This window comes from Pithys albifrons, chromosome 1 (assembly GCF_047495875.1).
Source record: "Pithys albifrons albifrons isolate INPA30051 chromosome 1, PitAlb_v1, whole genome shotgun sequence".
Lineage (NCBI taxonomy): Eukaryota > Metazoa > Chordata > Aves > Passeriformes > Thamnophilidae > Pithys > Pithys albifrons.
The window spans coordinates 17718077-17734201 of NC_092458.1; the positions used below are offsets into that span (position 1 = coordinate 17718077).

Here is a 16125-nt window from a genome sequence, read left to right on the forward strand (position 1 = left end):
CACATTTGTTTAAAAAACTGTATGTTTTTAGACCTACTGTTCTTACTACCTAGAGGTTAAAAAGTGTGTTCACTTGGAATTGTTCTGTAGGAGTTGTGATCTCTTGGAAAACTTCAATATAATCCTAACTTTTGCTTTATTAGCTTTGCATTGTTTCTTCTAATGTGTTTGAAAAGGTTTCTCATCTGTACAGGAAGATAAATTTTTTTTTTAACACAAGTCAGCTTCTGAGTGATGCCCTTCATAAAGATAACTTGCTGGCATTGGCAACATTTTGAGAGAACTTCGCTGGACATTTTTAAGCAATTCCACTTTGTTGGAACCACATCTTTGTATTTCTAAACGCTTCTGGCGCATCCTATTGGAAATATTTGCTTAACTTTTTAGCTTGCTGCTAATATTATGTGTTTTACTCCATTATCCCTACATGATGTGATGCCTGTGTTTGCAGAGCACCTTGGTGGTGTTTCTGTGTGTACTGAGCTCCTCTGAGGCCGGATCTTTGCCATCACTGCCCAAGTCACTGCTTTTAATACACGACCTCTTACTTTTCTGTTTTGCTGCATTGACATTCTCTGTGTTAATAAATCGATATGTTTTGTTGACTGCGTCTTGTAAAAGTTACATTTTCAGTGCAGCACAACTCTGGAAATAAAAGGATATCTGCTCTGCTCTCACAGCTGAAGGGTTAAGGTCTTGCAACTGATGTTAGTCACATCGGTGACCTCAGCAGGAGTTTTACATGGGGTTTTTGGAGAGGGTTAGTGGAAGTCATAATCTGAAAAGGGTTTATATATGCTCTTACTTTGGCTGGTGGGACGGTCCCGTGGTGTAAAGGAGAGCACTCTGGACTCTGAATCCCAGGGTCCTGAGTTTGAGTCTCAGTGGGGACCGTCCTCTGGCAGTTCAATGCCTCCCTGCCATCCCATCCCATCACATCTCAGATGCTCAGCAGGGTCAGCCCCGGTTAGTACCGGGTGCTGTGACAATCCCAAGGACTTCACTATCACTGTCCAAGTTCGCTTGGCCGTGGCAGATGGACCTCAGAACTTAAATGGTGGGGCCAGTTCTGCACATGCTGTGCCTCACCTAAAAAATCCACTGTGCAGGCTGGAAGGGCACAGCCACGTGGGGAGAGCCCTGCCCAAATCTGCGTTTGTGAAGTCTGGCCATACATACGTACTTTGGCTGGTTCTGAGACTTGTGCTAAATGCCAGTGTTACAGCCATTTATGACAATACAGGAATGTCCATGTTGAATTGTGTTTCTGAGGATGCTGTAACTTCATGGGATGTGGTTGGTAGCCTTTCATCTTGAAGTGTTATGTAAAAGATAGTTTCAGTTTTAAATACTTCCCTGTAGGCATTTCAATATACTTGGAGCCTCATCTTTAACTTAGCAAACCTGACTTTGTGTGTTAGAAAATGGTGAACCTCCCACAGAATACCCATTAGTATCCACTGCTTCAACTCCATAGTATCAACTGTGAAGATGGGTCAGTGTAATAATCTCTAACTTGTTCTTCTAGATTGAGGCTGACTCTTTGTGGTATTTAAATAGCAAAGATTAAGTGGGGAGGAAGCTCCCACGAGTTAATATACCACAAGAAATTTTGAAAACGAAATGTTACTTCAGTTTTGTGCCATAACCTTAACATATTGGTATAGTGATATTTGGAACTGTTTTTCTGACTACTCTTCTTGCTACCATTTAAACCTAAACATAATTGCTGGCTAATTTTGAAATGGTGCAAAGTTATGTCAAGTGTTTAAGGTGGTGCATTTAGTGATATCAGCATTGCGGGGTTGGCATCTCTTGTGGTGAATCAGGTTTGTTGCATATCTTCTGCTGTAGCCATGGACTGCCCTTGTCAGGAAATCCTGATAGTCCACAGTCCTAGACACAGTCCTGCTACTTTCCCTGACTTGTTACTTGATTCCCTGGTTGCTCTGTGACCAGATCCCACACTGGAGAGGTCTGTGGGGTTCACTTGTAGGAGACGTTGAGTCAGCATTGCCCGTTGAGGTAACAGGGTGCAGTTACACTGAACTAGGTAAAATGTTCTTTCCATCTCCTTGCAGGTAACTTCTGTCACTGTAGTATTTTTGTGTCTTCCAGTGTGACTACTCAATTGCTTAGCTTGGCTTTTAAATCCTGTAATAGTTGTGAAGCAAAGTTTGATGCATGTGTTTCAGAGTTTTTGTAATGAATGCTAATTATTGTTACTCAAGCAGTGTTTTACAGAGTTTTGGTGTTTGTTTTTTTTGCAGATTTTTTTTGTTTTGTTTGTTTCTTTCTTTCTTTCTTTGTTTTTTGTAGTAGCTAACAAACTTTTTTCCCTGACTCGCTTTTGGAGTAAAAGTAGTTTTAATGTCTTCAATGACTTACGAATAGCTGTGCAAGTTCAGATCAAAGGTCTGCTTACCTTGTTATGCTTTGAGATGTGGGTCTGTAATAGTTGCCTGGAAGAAAAAGTAAAAAATCCAAACAAACTGCTGAAAATACAGCATGAAACCTTCTGTTAAATTTTCCCAGCTTACAACAGTCCATAACTGAGGAGCTTCCTGAGAGATTAAGGATATATCATTGTATATGTAACAGTTCAGTGGATCTCCTTCCATGTTATGTTTTTTAGTAGCTTTCTAAAGCTGCTTTGGGCTCTCTTTAGCTTCACTTCCTATGGCAATCAGTTCCATGTGTAAATTAGGCATTTTATGCAAACTTCCTTTTGTTTGTTCAGCTGCTGCAGCTGGTGGTAGTGGGTGACTTTGTTTTTACATTATGGATCTTCTCCGCGCTGTACGTGACTTCACATGGCACCAGTGCGCTGTGTTACATCCCGTCTCTTTCCATGGTGAATGTTTTAGTTTATTTGCTCTTTCCCCATGTGAAAACCATTGCATTCATTTAGTTGGTTTAAACAGCTTACATTTCTGTACCCTTTCATTTTTTATTGTATCATGGTGGACCACAGCTGTATTTAAGCTACAGAAGTGCTGTAGAAATAATAAAAAACATCTGTTTTATGCTTCTGTCTCTTGTAGTTTTCCAGTATTGTTTTTCTTGAACTTCATGACTTGGCTGATCCATGATCTGAAGTTGTCAGCTGATTGTAGTCTTTTACTTGTCAGTGTGAATAGCTAACTTAGAACTCATTTTTGTGAAAGTGTAATCATGAAGTTTGAGGGTTTATTTATTATTTTGCCTTGGGGTAGGTTTTGCATTTGTTGGCACCTGATTACACCTGCGACTTTAACGTTTGGTCATCCACAACTTTGTATGGTAGCTGTTCGCTATGAATTCAAGTTTTGACTAATACTATGAAATATTTTGTATTCTCAACAAAATTCTCTCTTCATGTTCCTTACGAAATTACACAAACATTCTGTTGAGTTGTGTGGATCCTAAGTTGGATCTCCATGGGTAACTTTTGATACCCTCTTCATAGTGAAAAGGGTGCAGGCCCGTGGTATAAAGGAGAGCACTCTGAACTCTGAATCCCAAGGTCCTGAGTTCGAGTTTCAGTAGGACCGCCCCTTGGCAGTTCAATGCCTCCCTGCCATCCCATCCCGTCACATCTCGGATGCTCAGCAGGGTCAGCCCCGGTTAGTGCCGGGTGCTGTGACAGTCCTGAGGACTTCACTGTCACTGTCCAAGCTTGCTCGGCCGTGGCAGATGGACCTTAGGACTTAAAGGGTGGGGCCAGTTCTGTGCACGCTGTGCCTCACCTAAAACATCCACTGTGCAGGCTGGAAGGGCACACCCATGTGGGGAGAGCCCTGCCCAAATCTGCGTTTGCAAACTTTGGCCATACATACATAGTGAAAACCAATCAGTTATATAGAGCTGTTGTTTCTTACTTCTTGAGCACTTCAGAATCTTCAAGAGGAGTCTCCTAACTCAAATTGTATTTGTTTAAAACAAAACCAACCCTTGTTTTATTGTCTTTTCAATGAAAACTAAGGTATGATTTATTAACTGGGCTACCCTATGTTTAGCTAATTGCTTCAAGGAGCATGGAAACATGAGAGGCTGGGTTTGGGACCCTGAGCAGTTGTGTTTTGGCCAGGCATTGAAGTTAGGGCATCTGCAGTGGGGAAGGTGATAGCATGAGGAGGCTGGAAGAAGCCTGGACCATGAGATGAGACTGTTTAGGAGGAATTAAACTGTTGGGCCTGGCTGTAGTAACACCTCTGTCTGCCCTTCTCAGCTTGGCTACCCAAGCCCATCATATCAGCTGATGAATCAGAACTATAAAATTCTTGAAATAGCTAGTTTCTTGAAGGAGCTATCTCTATTTCTTTCGATTGAACCCCCAGGCACTACCATGAATCAGCAGAATTGGTGTGGATTGAATTTTTGTTGTTGCTTGTAACCTGCTAGAGGGCATCTTTTATTAATATTTGGAATGTGGATATTTTTACTGATATTCCCATAAACCTTACAGAAACTTACTACTGTGTGTGAGCATGATGCTAGATGATTGGCTATGGGTGGATTGTAGCTAAGTTGGGGAGAGGTGTGTGTGTGGGGGGGTTTTTTCCCCCCCTGTTGGAAAATATTTGAACAACTGTGAAATGCCAGTGCAATTCCCACTACCTCAAGTGATTTTTTTTTTTTTTAATTTCCCCCACCATCCCCCACCCCACCTTTGGCAGATGTTTCTCTCCCATACCTTGGCTCAGGCACTGGTCTTGTCTGATACTGATTTGCTTTACCTCGTGAAATTTGCAGAGAACTTTCCACTTCTTGTTGGATTGGTTTTCTGCTAGCTCAGTTTCTAGAACTGGGTTACGGGGCAGGGAGTTCAATGACCCCCTGAGTGGAAAGAGTGTAAGGTGGTGTGGGCCAAGGGAGCGTGGGAGATTTCCCTCCTGAAAGCTTGCACTGCTCTGTGGACTTACAAATCCTGAGCAGAAATGGTTTATCTAGACCCGAGCTGTGTGTCTTGCCCCTTGCCCTTCATAGAGATGACTTGTCTGCTGGTCTGGAAGCTGCTGGGTGCCCTCAGTTTACAGGCTGTTGCATTGAATTTGCTTCATTTTTTGTATCTTCCTCAACCAACGACGCTGGACCCTCTGGCTGCCCCACGGCTGCCCAGGCAGATTCACCAGCCCTGCCGTAGGAGGAGTGGTTGCTCACCACAGCAGGCAGTGCTGAGGCTCAGCCCTGTTTCCTGGATAAAATCCTGTGCCTGCTTTTTTAAAGTGAGTGTTATAAATGGTGAGGGATATTGCAGCATATTATTGCAGGTACCCAGAAGAGAGATCTAGCCCTAGATTCTTTTTTAACAGTATTTATACTGTCTGAAATCAAAATGGCAGCCATGGATGAAAAAGGGTATGCTTGGGAAGAGCTGTAGCTCAGGGATGTGTTTGTAGTTTTGTGCTCTTCAGTGACTTTTTAAAAGTCTGAAATTTCTGAAATGAATTTACTCTATTTGAAACCTGAAGTGTTGGTTTTAGGGGCTTGTTCATTTCTGCTAACTACTTGGGAATTACTTTATTTTCCAGTGGGTGATTCTAAATTAAATGAAAGTTCCAACAGGCTCTGTGAAAATTCAGTTAGCCTTTATTCTTAATTTTTGGCACTTGCCATAGTATATTAAGGAAGCAATTGAGATTACTGATTAAATCCCTTCTTACCACAAAGGTATAACATTTCTTTTTTTCTTTCTTTTTTTTTTCCCCTTTCATTCTTGCATTTCTGTTATCTTCTTCCCCTCTCATGCTTTTTTCCATGTCTAATCACATTTAGTCAGGTTCTGACCATTGCCAGAATATCAGTTGCCCTTCAGTCTTTTTCCTCCAACTACTGAGACCTATTTAATGCTCCAATCATTTTGCTGTTTCTTCTGTTAATATGTCTGTTTTAAAAAGTGTAAGTGTCCACAGCAAAACAAGACTCTGAAGCTGACCAGCAGTGGGGGAAATGGCATGTTTGAGGTCAGTGGGGCTGTGCTTCTGGCTCATGCTGTGGCTGTAACTGGTTCTCCATTGATGCTGAATCTGTGCATCATCTGATCACTTGGCTGCATACATTTGTTCCAGATGAAATGTGAGCATGTGATAGCATTTAAGTTGTGGTTAGAGCACGTGGTAGTGTAGTAAAACAGCCAGCAGGCTATTTTAAGAGGGCAGATGATAACCTCATGTAGTACAAAATCTTTTGCAGCAGGATGCCTCCTTTGACCCAGCGCTTGCTCTCTGATGTACCCTGGGCTTGCCAGTGTCCATGAACATTCCTGTTCTGACTCGAGTCTGTCTCCGTAATCTTACTGTGTGTCTGTTCAGGGGCAGTCCTGTGGTGTAAAGGAGAGCACTCTGGACTCTGAATCCCAAGGTCATGAGTTCAGGTCTCAGTGGGGACCGTCCCCTGGTAGTTCAATGCCTCCCTGCCATCCCATCCCATCAGATCTTGGATGCTCAGCAGGGTCAGCCCCGGTTAGTACCGGGTGCTGTGACAGTCCCAAGGACTTCACTGTCACTGTCCAAGCTCGCTCGGCCGTGGCAGATGGACCTCAGGAGTTAAACAGTGGGGCCAGTTCTGCGCAGGCTGTGCCTCACCTAAAAAATCCACTGCACAGGCTGGAAAGGCACACCCACGTGGGGAGAGCCCTTCCTGAATCTTTGTTGGTGAAGTCTGGCCATACATACATACTGTGTGTCTGTGGTACATGGATTTGGTGAATCACTTAAACTAGTAATGATCTGCTCTTTTCCCTTTTTTGCAAATGGGGATGTGGATTGCAGGTAACACTGCCTATTTTGGACCCAGAGAAACAGGTTTTCTAGTTTTATTTTTTTTATTCCAAAATTTTTTTTATATAAATTAAGCTTTTTGCTTCATTATATAGGCCTCTTTTTGTTTCTCCATGGCTGTTGAAACTAAGCTGATACTTTAGGAGTTAGTGGAGAAATGTTGGCAGAATATGCATCTAGACAGAAGGCATCTGAAATCAGTTGTGGCAAGCCATCCTATCTCTGTTTTTAGGTAAGAGTATGGAGATGTTCACAGTTTGGCTGATGTGTCCTTTTTTATTTTAGAAAATAAATTTAAAATCCAAATACCGTGAAAGGAGACATCTCTCTTCCTAATGTTTGAAATGTTGTTGAAAGCTTCCTGAATTTATCAATTTCCTCTTAATTAGAAACTGGTTTAATCTGAGCCTTAAAATATTTCATGTGTCACTACCAAGTTCAGCCATTGGGAATGATCAGTTTGTAAAACCTTGTACAGAGGTGATTTTGTTCTGAGTGTTGATGTTCAGTAGCTGCTTTCAGACCCTGGCCAGGCCAGTTGGGCAGCCTGTTTTGGTAGTGTCAACCACTGTCATTGTTACTGTGCTGTCATTTTGATTTCCACTGTCAGTTTTCATTTTCAGTGCTTTAATACTTTCAGTTAGCCTGAAATGTTGGTCTGGTGTTTATGTGGAACCATTTTTTCGGATTATTCTTTCATGAAGGTTTTTTCTTATTTCATTTTACCTTGCTATTGGGGAAAAAAAAGCCAGGAATAAACTGTAGATGAATGAAAATGGTGGAACCATAATGTATGTTTCTACTTCAAGGTGAGAAACAGTTTGCAGATTCTGTCACAGTAACTTTACTTGCAACTATGACACTTATCTATAGATTATGGAGAAGGGGGGTGTCTGCCTGTGAACTGTACCTGATACTTCTGAGCGTGATAGGCATCCTCTAAACTGAAACTGAAGAAGGGTTGTGTTCTCCATGCTGTTCCATCATGTCAGTGTTGAATGGTGTTGGTGAAGGGAGAGCTGCCCAACAGGGTCTGAAGAAGCCGTGGAATGAAAGAGTAGCGTCCCAAAAGCACAACCTACTGCTGTGATTTAAAAAAGAATTTAAAGAAAGTGCAGGCTCTCAAGTAACCTGTCCCTCCCATGACTTGCAGTTGTTCATGTCTAACAGGGACTGTAGTCGTGAGAAGGTGAGCAGTTGACGGTGTTGGAGACATCATGGAAATTTGGAAGACCAAAATCTGCTATATTGTTTTTTTGTACCGATTCAAATTAATTATCAGCATCTGTCTCACAGACAGACCTAAAAACTGACTTCACAGGCTTTGTCCTGCTACACTGACCTTTAATGAACTACTCATAAAAACAGACACTAGTTTCATGAAGTATCAGTGTCTACTCTCAGAATCCACATCACAATGCCAGAGTAGATGTTAACTTTGTTCTGGTGGGAGGTGAGGGGTAGCAGAAAGGCAGTGAGACTTCAAAGCTGCTTTCTGTCTCTGCAGTCTGTTTTACTCAGCAAAATCCTTCACCTTGCGCTTGTTGTTTTCACCAAGAAAATTACTATTTCACCATCTTCTTGGTTATAAGATGCACTGGCAGACTCTGACATCTGCAATTACTAGCAAAAATTATTTTTTACCATTTTTGTCATGGAGTGCTTACTCTGCTTAAGAGCAGAACTGTCCATATAAATTTCCAAGTGTCTGTTTTGTGTTTTTTTTTCTTGGGGCTGTTTTTCTTGCTTACACAGAGTATTCCCTTTGCATTTTGGCCTGGATTTCCACAGCTGTTTCCTGATTTATTTTAGCAGAGTAGCTTACATAGTTCTCTATGTATATCAGGAAGAAAGGTGGGGTTTACTGGGCTGAGTCTTTTGCAGACCGTGTTTCTGGCCATGTTTTCCTGTTGAGGGTGCCTCTCTGGCATTAGAAGGTGCTTATGCACTTGCTGTGTTTCAGCCAAGCCAGTAGGTGTGACCTGTTGCATTGGCAACACTGAGACATTTCAACTTCAGTGTCCCGATAAAATTTCGTCTTTGGTAATTTAATTCTAACAACTTCAATTTTTGCCTGTAGTTCCAGGAGTGTGAGCTTCATTAAGCCTTAGTGCTTAATTGTGTATTAATACAAGAGATTATCACTTTGTGGTATCATCTATAAGACTCAAAACCTACAAAGCAATTTGAAAATGATTTCAGATGAAGATGTGATAGATGTATCTTTTGTCTTGCTGTGCAGGTAGAAATCTGGAACAGGCTCATATTATCTTTCTTAAACAAGTGTAGGCAGTGCTAACCTTTCTGTTTTTTAAATTGCATCTTTGTTTCCTACTTCTAGAAGTTTATGCTTAAAAATACTAAATTCTACTACCTTCTTACAAAAGATTTCATTTGACAATTCTAACTTGCTGTGTCACATTCTAAAAACAGATTTGGAGAGCTTAAGAAATTGTGCAGTTCATCTCCAAAAAGAAATGTATTTCTTTGTTTCTTTTTTTTTTAATGGTATTTTTACTGGAGTTGATGAAAAATAAGTTGTATATTTAGTTTTGGCAATGTTTAGATGTTTACTTTGAAGCAGTGGCTTAGGTAAAATGTTGTTTAGTATTTGAAATTAATGCTCTGTAGAGTCCTTAGTGCTTTGATGTGACTGGTTTGGGCAAAAGTTCTTGGACCTGCAAAGTGTCAGGACTCTAAACCAAGTTCTTTAACCTTTGTCCTCCTTGGATTAGTGTTAGCGATGTATACCTGGATGCACGCACAGGTGTGCACACAAACTCCACAAATTTCCATACACATTTCTATCCTGACTGTATTAGCTTTTGCAGATAACATGTTATATCGTAAAAGTGTTACTAATTGCAGGAATTAGGTCCTTTTCTAGGTCCTTTTCTGGTTTTAGTACAGTTAGGTTTTTACTTTTGAGGAACAGGCTTATATGAGCAGCAAAATTTATTCCATATCTCAAGTTTTATTTATCCATTACCACTGACTTTTCTCTTGTGAACTGTTACAAAACTGCACAGAAATCTTGCACTGCAGGCCTGTTATTTTTCAAACTTTTCCTTTTGTCTTACTCTTAATTTTTGAAACAAAACTTAATTTCTTTAGCTCTCCCTTGTGCAGTATGTTACTGCATTTGGGCAACAGTATGCTTCATAGAGATTTCCAGAACATTTGTAATCATCTCTTCTCCCCCCTCCCCTTCCTTTCCTCTCTGTTGTCATAGTTCCCTGCTTTTCTTATCTCTCCTTTTAGTGCCACAGCTTTCAGATGATAATGCTAAGCTCCAGGAACAGCTGCTGCATAATAGCTGAAGGAGACTCAGCACCACTTAGGGCTGACCTAACGTGAGAATAAATGAAGAAATCTGTCATTTGTTTGTAGGCTTACCTATAGCATCCTTTTCCAACATGGGTGTATTCGGTGGCATCACAGGAAGTTGAACCATGGATGGCCTCAGTGGCTTCCGCTTGCCAGCTGCTCCAGGAGTTGTGCCACACTGGGAACGGTGACACAACAGAGCAAGATGTTGGGATTCTTGGTGTTTTTCAAGATGATCACTTGTTTCTAGCCATGAGTTGCCTTTTTTTTCCCCTACCACTTCTTTGTTCACGCTCCCATGGCCAAGAACACTACAGTGTGTACACTGGGAACAGGTGGAGCGACACGTTGGCTGTGTCATGCTGTGCTTTGTCAAGCCATCCTGCTCATTTCCTTTCATTTCCTCCGGGGGAGTGAGCCAGTGGTCTCGTAATCTTTTGTGTTTGGGGCCCAAGGCCGCCAAACTGAGCTGGAAAGCATCCTGCTGGTTTAGTGCACCCAGCCTGGGGGTTATGGCTTAGTTTGGGGCTGGCTGGTGAGGTTGGGAGCAGCAGCCCTATCTGTGCTGCACAGATCCCTGTGCTGCCCTTAAGTCAGGCGCCTCAGCTCCTGCAGGTTGTGGTGCAGTACTGTAAAGACAGCTGTCATCTATTTCTGTCAGATGCTTAAAGTGTTAAACCCACTGAGAATGCTGTACCTGGGTATATTAAAGGCAGCAGTCTAGCAAGGAAATACTTAAGAAAAACTTTTCTATTTTGCTCTTAACTAGTATGTGAACTTTCCATACTATGAGTGTTAGATACAGCCTTGTTGATACTCTCATGGTTTACAAGTTAAGATTGGTAGAAGACACACTGAAGAAAAAGCAGAAGTGGTGTCTGGAAGCTTGACTTAACTACCCCTGATTCCCCCTAATGCCCCTGATTCACCCGCCCTGTCTCCAGTTGTAGACATTGCCTTATCAGGTGAAGTACCCTATTTTAAAAATACTTCATAACAGGCTTCTGACTTTAAGGTCTAGAAGGGGGAAATAAAATAGTGTAAAGGTTACCTGAGGGCTTAAAACTTACTGATTTGAAGAAAAGAGTCCTGCTGCAGGCTTACTGTTTGTTATAGTCTGCTTTCACCAGGTTTATTTTCAACTTTATATTCTCATTTCCTTTTTCTTTCATGAATTTCTGAGTTAATGTTTTTCTTACCTTTCAGTAGGTATTGGTTGCTGCAGGGATATGAGGGGTGAGCATTGTTATGTTAACTTTATTTCCTTATTCCTGTTGGACCAAAACCACTATTTGAACAGAAGTGCCCATCTACTGAGGGTTAGTGATTTAGGTGACTTTTAAAGTTAACTGAATGTATTATCATGGCCATGTTGAGTGTGATGGAGTTTAAGCAGATCCATGCATTAGTCTTGTTTAAAATGGGAGGGTGGATTTGGTAGTTGAACAGCCAATCTGTGAATGAAATGAATCTCTCAGACATTTTGTTTGGTGTTAAGGAGATGTTAATGATGGAAAAATGAATACAGCTATTATGAACTGAATTAAAAAACTGACTTATTAATAGGCATTAATATAGTTGCAAATGTGGAATGACCATCCAATGTATACCTTACTGAAGGGATTTTGCTGCTGTTGATACTTGACCATGTCATGAAATAGTTCATTAATGACCTGGAAAACATCATAGAATTGTTACCAGTGAAGTCTGTATGTAATCCTAAAGGCAAAAATGTGTGCATAATTACAGAAAACCAGGCTTGTATATTTGGATTTAATGCGGATTGTGAAAAAGGAAGTCAGAATCTGTGGGTTAAGGTAGGCAACTGGCTGGCTTTGGCAGTCAGTGTCCTGTGACCAAAAGGGCCAGAATGTGCTTGCGTGTGTGGATGGTGTTTATAGGTCATGTAAGACTTCTTGTTACTGTTTGATCTGATCTGGTAGAACATGGTCTGCAATACTGCCGTGGTTTAACCCCATCTGTTGGCTGAGCCCTGCCAGCCACTCGCTCACTCTCCCCTGGTGAGATGGGAGAGAGAATCGGAAGGGTAAAAGTGAGAAAGCCCAAGGGTTGAGATAAAGGCAGTTCAATGGGCACAGCTAAAGCTTTGCACACCAGCAAAGCAGAACAAGGAATTAACCTGTCACTTCCCATGAGCAGACAGAGGTTCAGCCCTTTCCAGAAAAGCTGTGCTACATCACTCCTGGTGTGACTTGGGAAGACAAACACTATCACTCTTAACACCATCACCCGCTTTCTCCTCTCATCTTAATGCTTATGGAAGGTGTATCTGTGTGTGGTCCTTTCTGTGGTATTTAAAAACAGGTGTGCGAGTTAAATAGTTTGTTCAAAAGATGTGGCTTGGCTGAGTCCCCATCTGATGTAATTTCTGACAGTTTTGTATGCTTAATAATGTTTTATCTGACTGTGTTGGTTGAAGATAAGCATTGCATGAATGTAACAGGGTGAACTTCATCACAGACAGAATCTGCAGTTATGAATGTTGTTTGCCTGGAAAGTAAGGGCATATGGGAAATATTTTTTCCATAAAGCTTTGTTTGATGTCTATTTATGTCTGTTGCATAGTGTTTAAAAGACAAATCTCAGTATTTCTAAGATAATGTCTTTTTAGATGTTTGCATTTTTAGATTTAAAGAGCTGTAAGCCTGTGCAAGTTTGAATTCATGTGCATCTGACATGATTGGAAAAGTGGATTATGCTGGTATTAGAGAAGATAGTGTAGCATGCAGACCTTATTATTTAATAATATATTGCAATATAAAAAGACTTTGCTTGATATTCGGATCTCAAAATTCAGCTTTGATTTTTACAATTGCAGAATTGGGAGTGCTGTGTAGGGAGGACTTTTGTCATATGATGTCACTGAATAGGGAAGTTAGTCTTTTTCACACCAAGATAAAATTTAAGGGTCAGTTCTGTAGCTGATTTGTCCATAAATACCAGAGTAAAGATGACAGGCCACATTCAAGTCAGACTTCTCTTAAAAACCTGGAGTAGACTGTTTTCTCTGGCAATCCCATGGAAGCTCCTTGATGCTTTTACTTGTGTCAGAGGTTTCAAATACATTGTGAAATGAGCAAGCCTCCACTATTTTGTTTTGGTTTGGATTTTTTTGCTTCATTGTTTGGTTTTGGGTTTGTTTTGTTTTGTTTTTTTTTTTTTGTTTTTTTTTTTAGTTTTTTGGTGGGTTTTTTTGATTGGTTGGTTGGTTTTTTTGTTTTTGTTTTTTTTTGAGATAAAGTTATTATAATCAAGAAGTTGAGTTCATAATGAATTGACTGTCCAAAGTTTAGGACACTTAACTTTTTTCCTTGCTTTTTATCTATCTTGATTAGTTTATTCTTACATTTGTTATGTTAGGAGAAAATCTCTCTAGAGGGTGTCATGTCCCCCTTCCCTCTTTATCTTTTGCTGCTGCTGAACATACTGGTCATGAAGGCTGAGAGTGGCTTCCTATCAGAATTGCTTCATGTAAAATCACAAGGAAGCAAATGCTTTTCGTATCCTCCCATTGTGTTATTTCCTGTGAAGTGGCAGGCTGGATGCACGTCCTGGATACAGGCTTTTTTGTGGCTCTATACGTGTGGGGATGGTCCAATCAAATTGTTCTTGGTATCCCCTATAGTCTCAGCTCAGCAGGAAATGAGGCTTCCTCGCATCCTGTTGTTCTCAAGTGAGCCCGACTGTGGAGAGCTCTTGGCTCTGTCAGAGTCCAGAATGAAGGTGAGCTTAAAATGGATTTAGGGTTGGATTGTTTTTAAATTTTTGTAAGTTTAAGCAATAGATCATAATGTTTTTCTTAAATATTCCTTTTCTTAATGATTCTTTCTCTCCCTTGTAGTTCCTTTCTGATTCATTTTGGGTGTCTACAAGAGCATCTGTCTCGTGTATTTCCTTTTTTTTTTAGTATCAGGGCCAGTCTTTCCTGATTCTGTTCACACTTCAGGTTTCCTTGTTTATAAACTGCTGCTGTAAGCATGTAGCTAACAATGAAAATCTCACACTCCTGAGACTTGTTAGATCCATAGCAGCTTAATTTTTTTCTTTATTTTGAGCAGTACTTAGGCTGATCCCCAGTCTAGGTTTACATTTATAAATTAGGTTCTTAATAAAACCTATCCTGTCTATTATTTTTGTGAAGTCAGATTATTTTTTTATTTCCTTAATGCCTTCTTTTGTGTACGTAAACTTTAATACTTCTTGTATTTCAGAAAAAAACCTGAAATAATTCGTATCTAGGCAGTTCTCTGGTTCCTCTCCTTACAGCTTTAAATAACTTAAGAGCAGTCATTTAAATTATCTGTAGCCCAGTGAAATTTGTTGAAATAATTATTTGACTTATTTTATGTGAATGATAATTGCTTTGAGTATAATACTAGTGTGCAGGGGTGGTCCCATGGTGTAAAGGAAAGCACTCCGGACTCTGAATCCCAAGGACCTGAGTTCGAGTCTCAGTGGGACCGTCCCCTGGCAGTTCAATGCCTCCCTGCCATCCCATCCCGTCAGGTCTCGGATGCTCAGCAGGGTCAGCCCCGGTTAGTACCGGGTGCTGTGACAGTCCCGAGGACTTCACTATCACTGTCCAAGCTCGCTCGGCCGTGGCAGATGGACCTCAGAACTTAAATGGTGTGGCCAGTTCTGCGCACGCTGTGCCTCACCTAAAAAATCCACTGTGCAGGCTGGAAGGGCACACCCATGTGGGGAGAGCCCTTCCCAAATCTGCGTTTGTGAAGTCTGGCCATACTGGCGTGCGCCTCTGCTTGATTCTGTGTCTGTTCTGTTGCATTGCTTTTCTGAGCTGTGCACACACCGCGCAGGCTTGGGAGGTGTCAGTGCCTGTACAGCCCAGGCAGAATTGCTGCTCCTGGGACCAGAGATGATCCTCAGTCTGAGTGGGCAAAAATGTGCGTGTTGACTTGTGCAAGCACCTCAAGTACTGTGGATGCATTGGGAGATTTCATTAGATTTTTCCTAAATCTTGGGATGTTACGTAACCAGTCACAACTGGTCTGGCAGCCCCTTCTGTGGTTACTTTGGGTAGCTTCTGTTAAATTTTTCACTTCTTTTGGGTTCAGCTATCCTTCCTTTGTTTCTTTCTTGCTTCTCACTTGGGAATAGGGGTTTTTCCTCTCCTGTCTTAGAAGGCTGCTTTCTGGGGTATGGACTTTCTGATAGTGCCTGGACGGGGTGGGTCTGTTCCCAGGAAAATGAACAGGTTTTAGTTGACCTTTCAGATAAAAACTGCTGCACTGTGGAAAACTAAATCATCTTCTGTTTCATAAATCAGCTGGAAGAACTGTAGTTGTGGTATTTTATTGTTAGCTTTCTAGACTTGCACAAAGAAGTACTGTGACTCCTTCCAACCTTTGCAGAATCTGTTGTAAGAACTGTTTCCATGAGACTTGGGATGAGTGTTTCCATTACCTTGGACAAATATGATGGGTCTTTCTTGTCTTTATTATTTTTCAAATGGTCCTCTTTTCCCCCCAAAATCCAGCTGTTTAATGTCATCATCCATTGCTTGAAAGTTGCTGCAGTTTCTATAAGATAGCTTGAGTTTTGGATCTCTTTCCCACAGTTAAAAAAATAAAAATAAAATAAACCTCACCTTTCATCCCTCCCCTTCCCAAACCTCATTCTCTATCTAACCTATCCAGCAACTTAATTTCTTTTAGAATTCATTAGTGTTCAGGAATGCAGTTTCCCTTTGTGTCTGAGTGGAGAGGTAGCACATATGTTGTTGTAGTGCTTCTTAAAGTACTTGTAGTAATTTTAAAAGTACTTTGTGAATGATCAGGTACAATGCCTGTGCACTGCCGCAGAAAAGAACAGTTTGCCAGTACTGGTACCCAGTAATTTTTGGCCAGAATGTCCAAGGAAAGCTTCTATTTTCTGATAATTGTGTTATTCAACTTTCTTGTTGAATAAATAGTTAACAATAATTAATAATTAATCAATACTTGATGTTTTTATTTGGAAGGCAGGAGGGCTCTGCAGAGGGATCTGGATAGACTTG

The 16125-nt window shown here is 41.0% G+C and overlaps 1 protein-coding gene across 5 annotated transcripts in view; it reads left to right on the forward strand.

Moving 5' to 3' along the window:
* ARHGEF7 (Rho guanine nucleotide exchange factor 7) overlaps window positions 1-16125 on the forward strand; it is a 126994-nt gene that overhangs the window by 31684 nt on the left and 79185 nt on the right. The window contains exon 1 of one of the 5 annotated variants that reach the window (XM_071569199.1): window positions 13719-13832. The exons of the other annotated variants lie outside the window; for them this stretch is intronic. Coding sequence (XP_071425300.1) covers window positions 13752-13832 — 81 coding nt within the window. The 5' untranslated portion in view covers window positions 13719-13751. Of the gene's footprint in view, window positions 1-13718; window positions 13833-16125 lie in introns of those variants that run through there. 5 annotated transcript variants of the gene reach the window in all.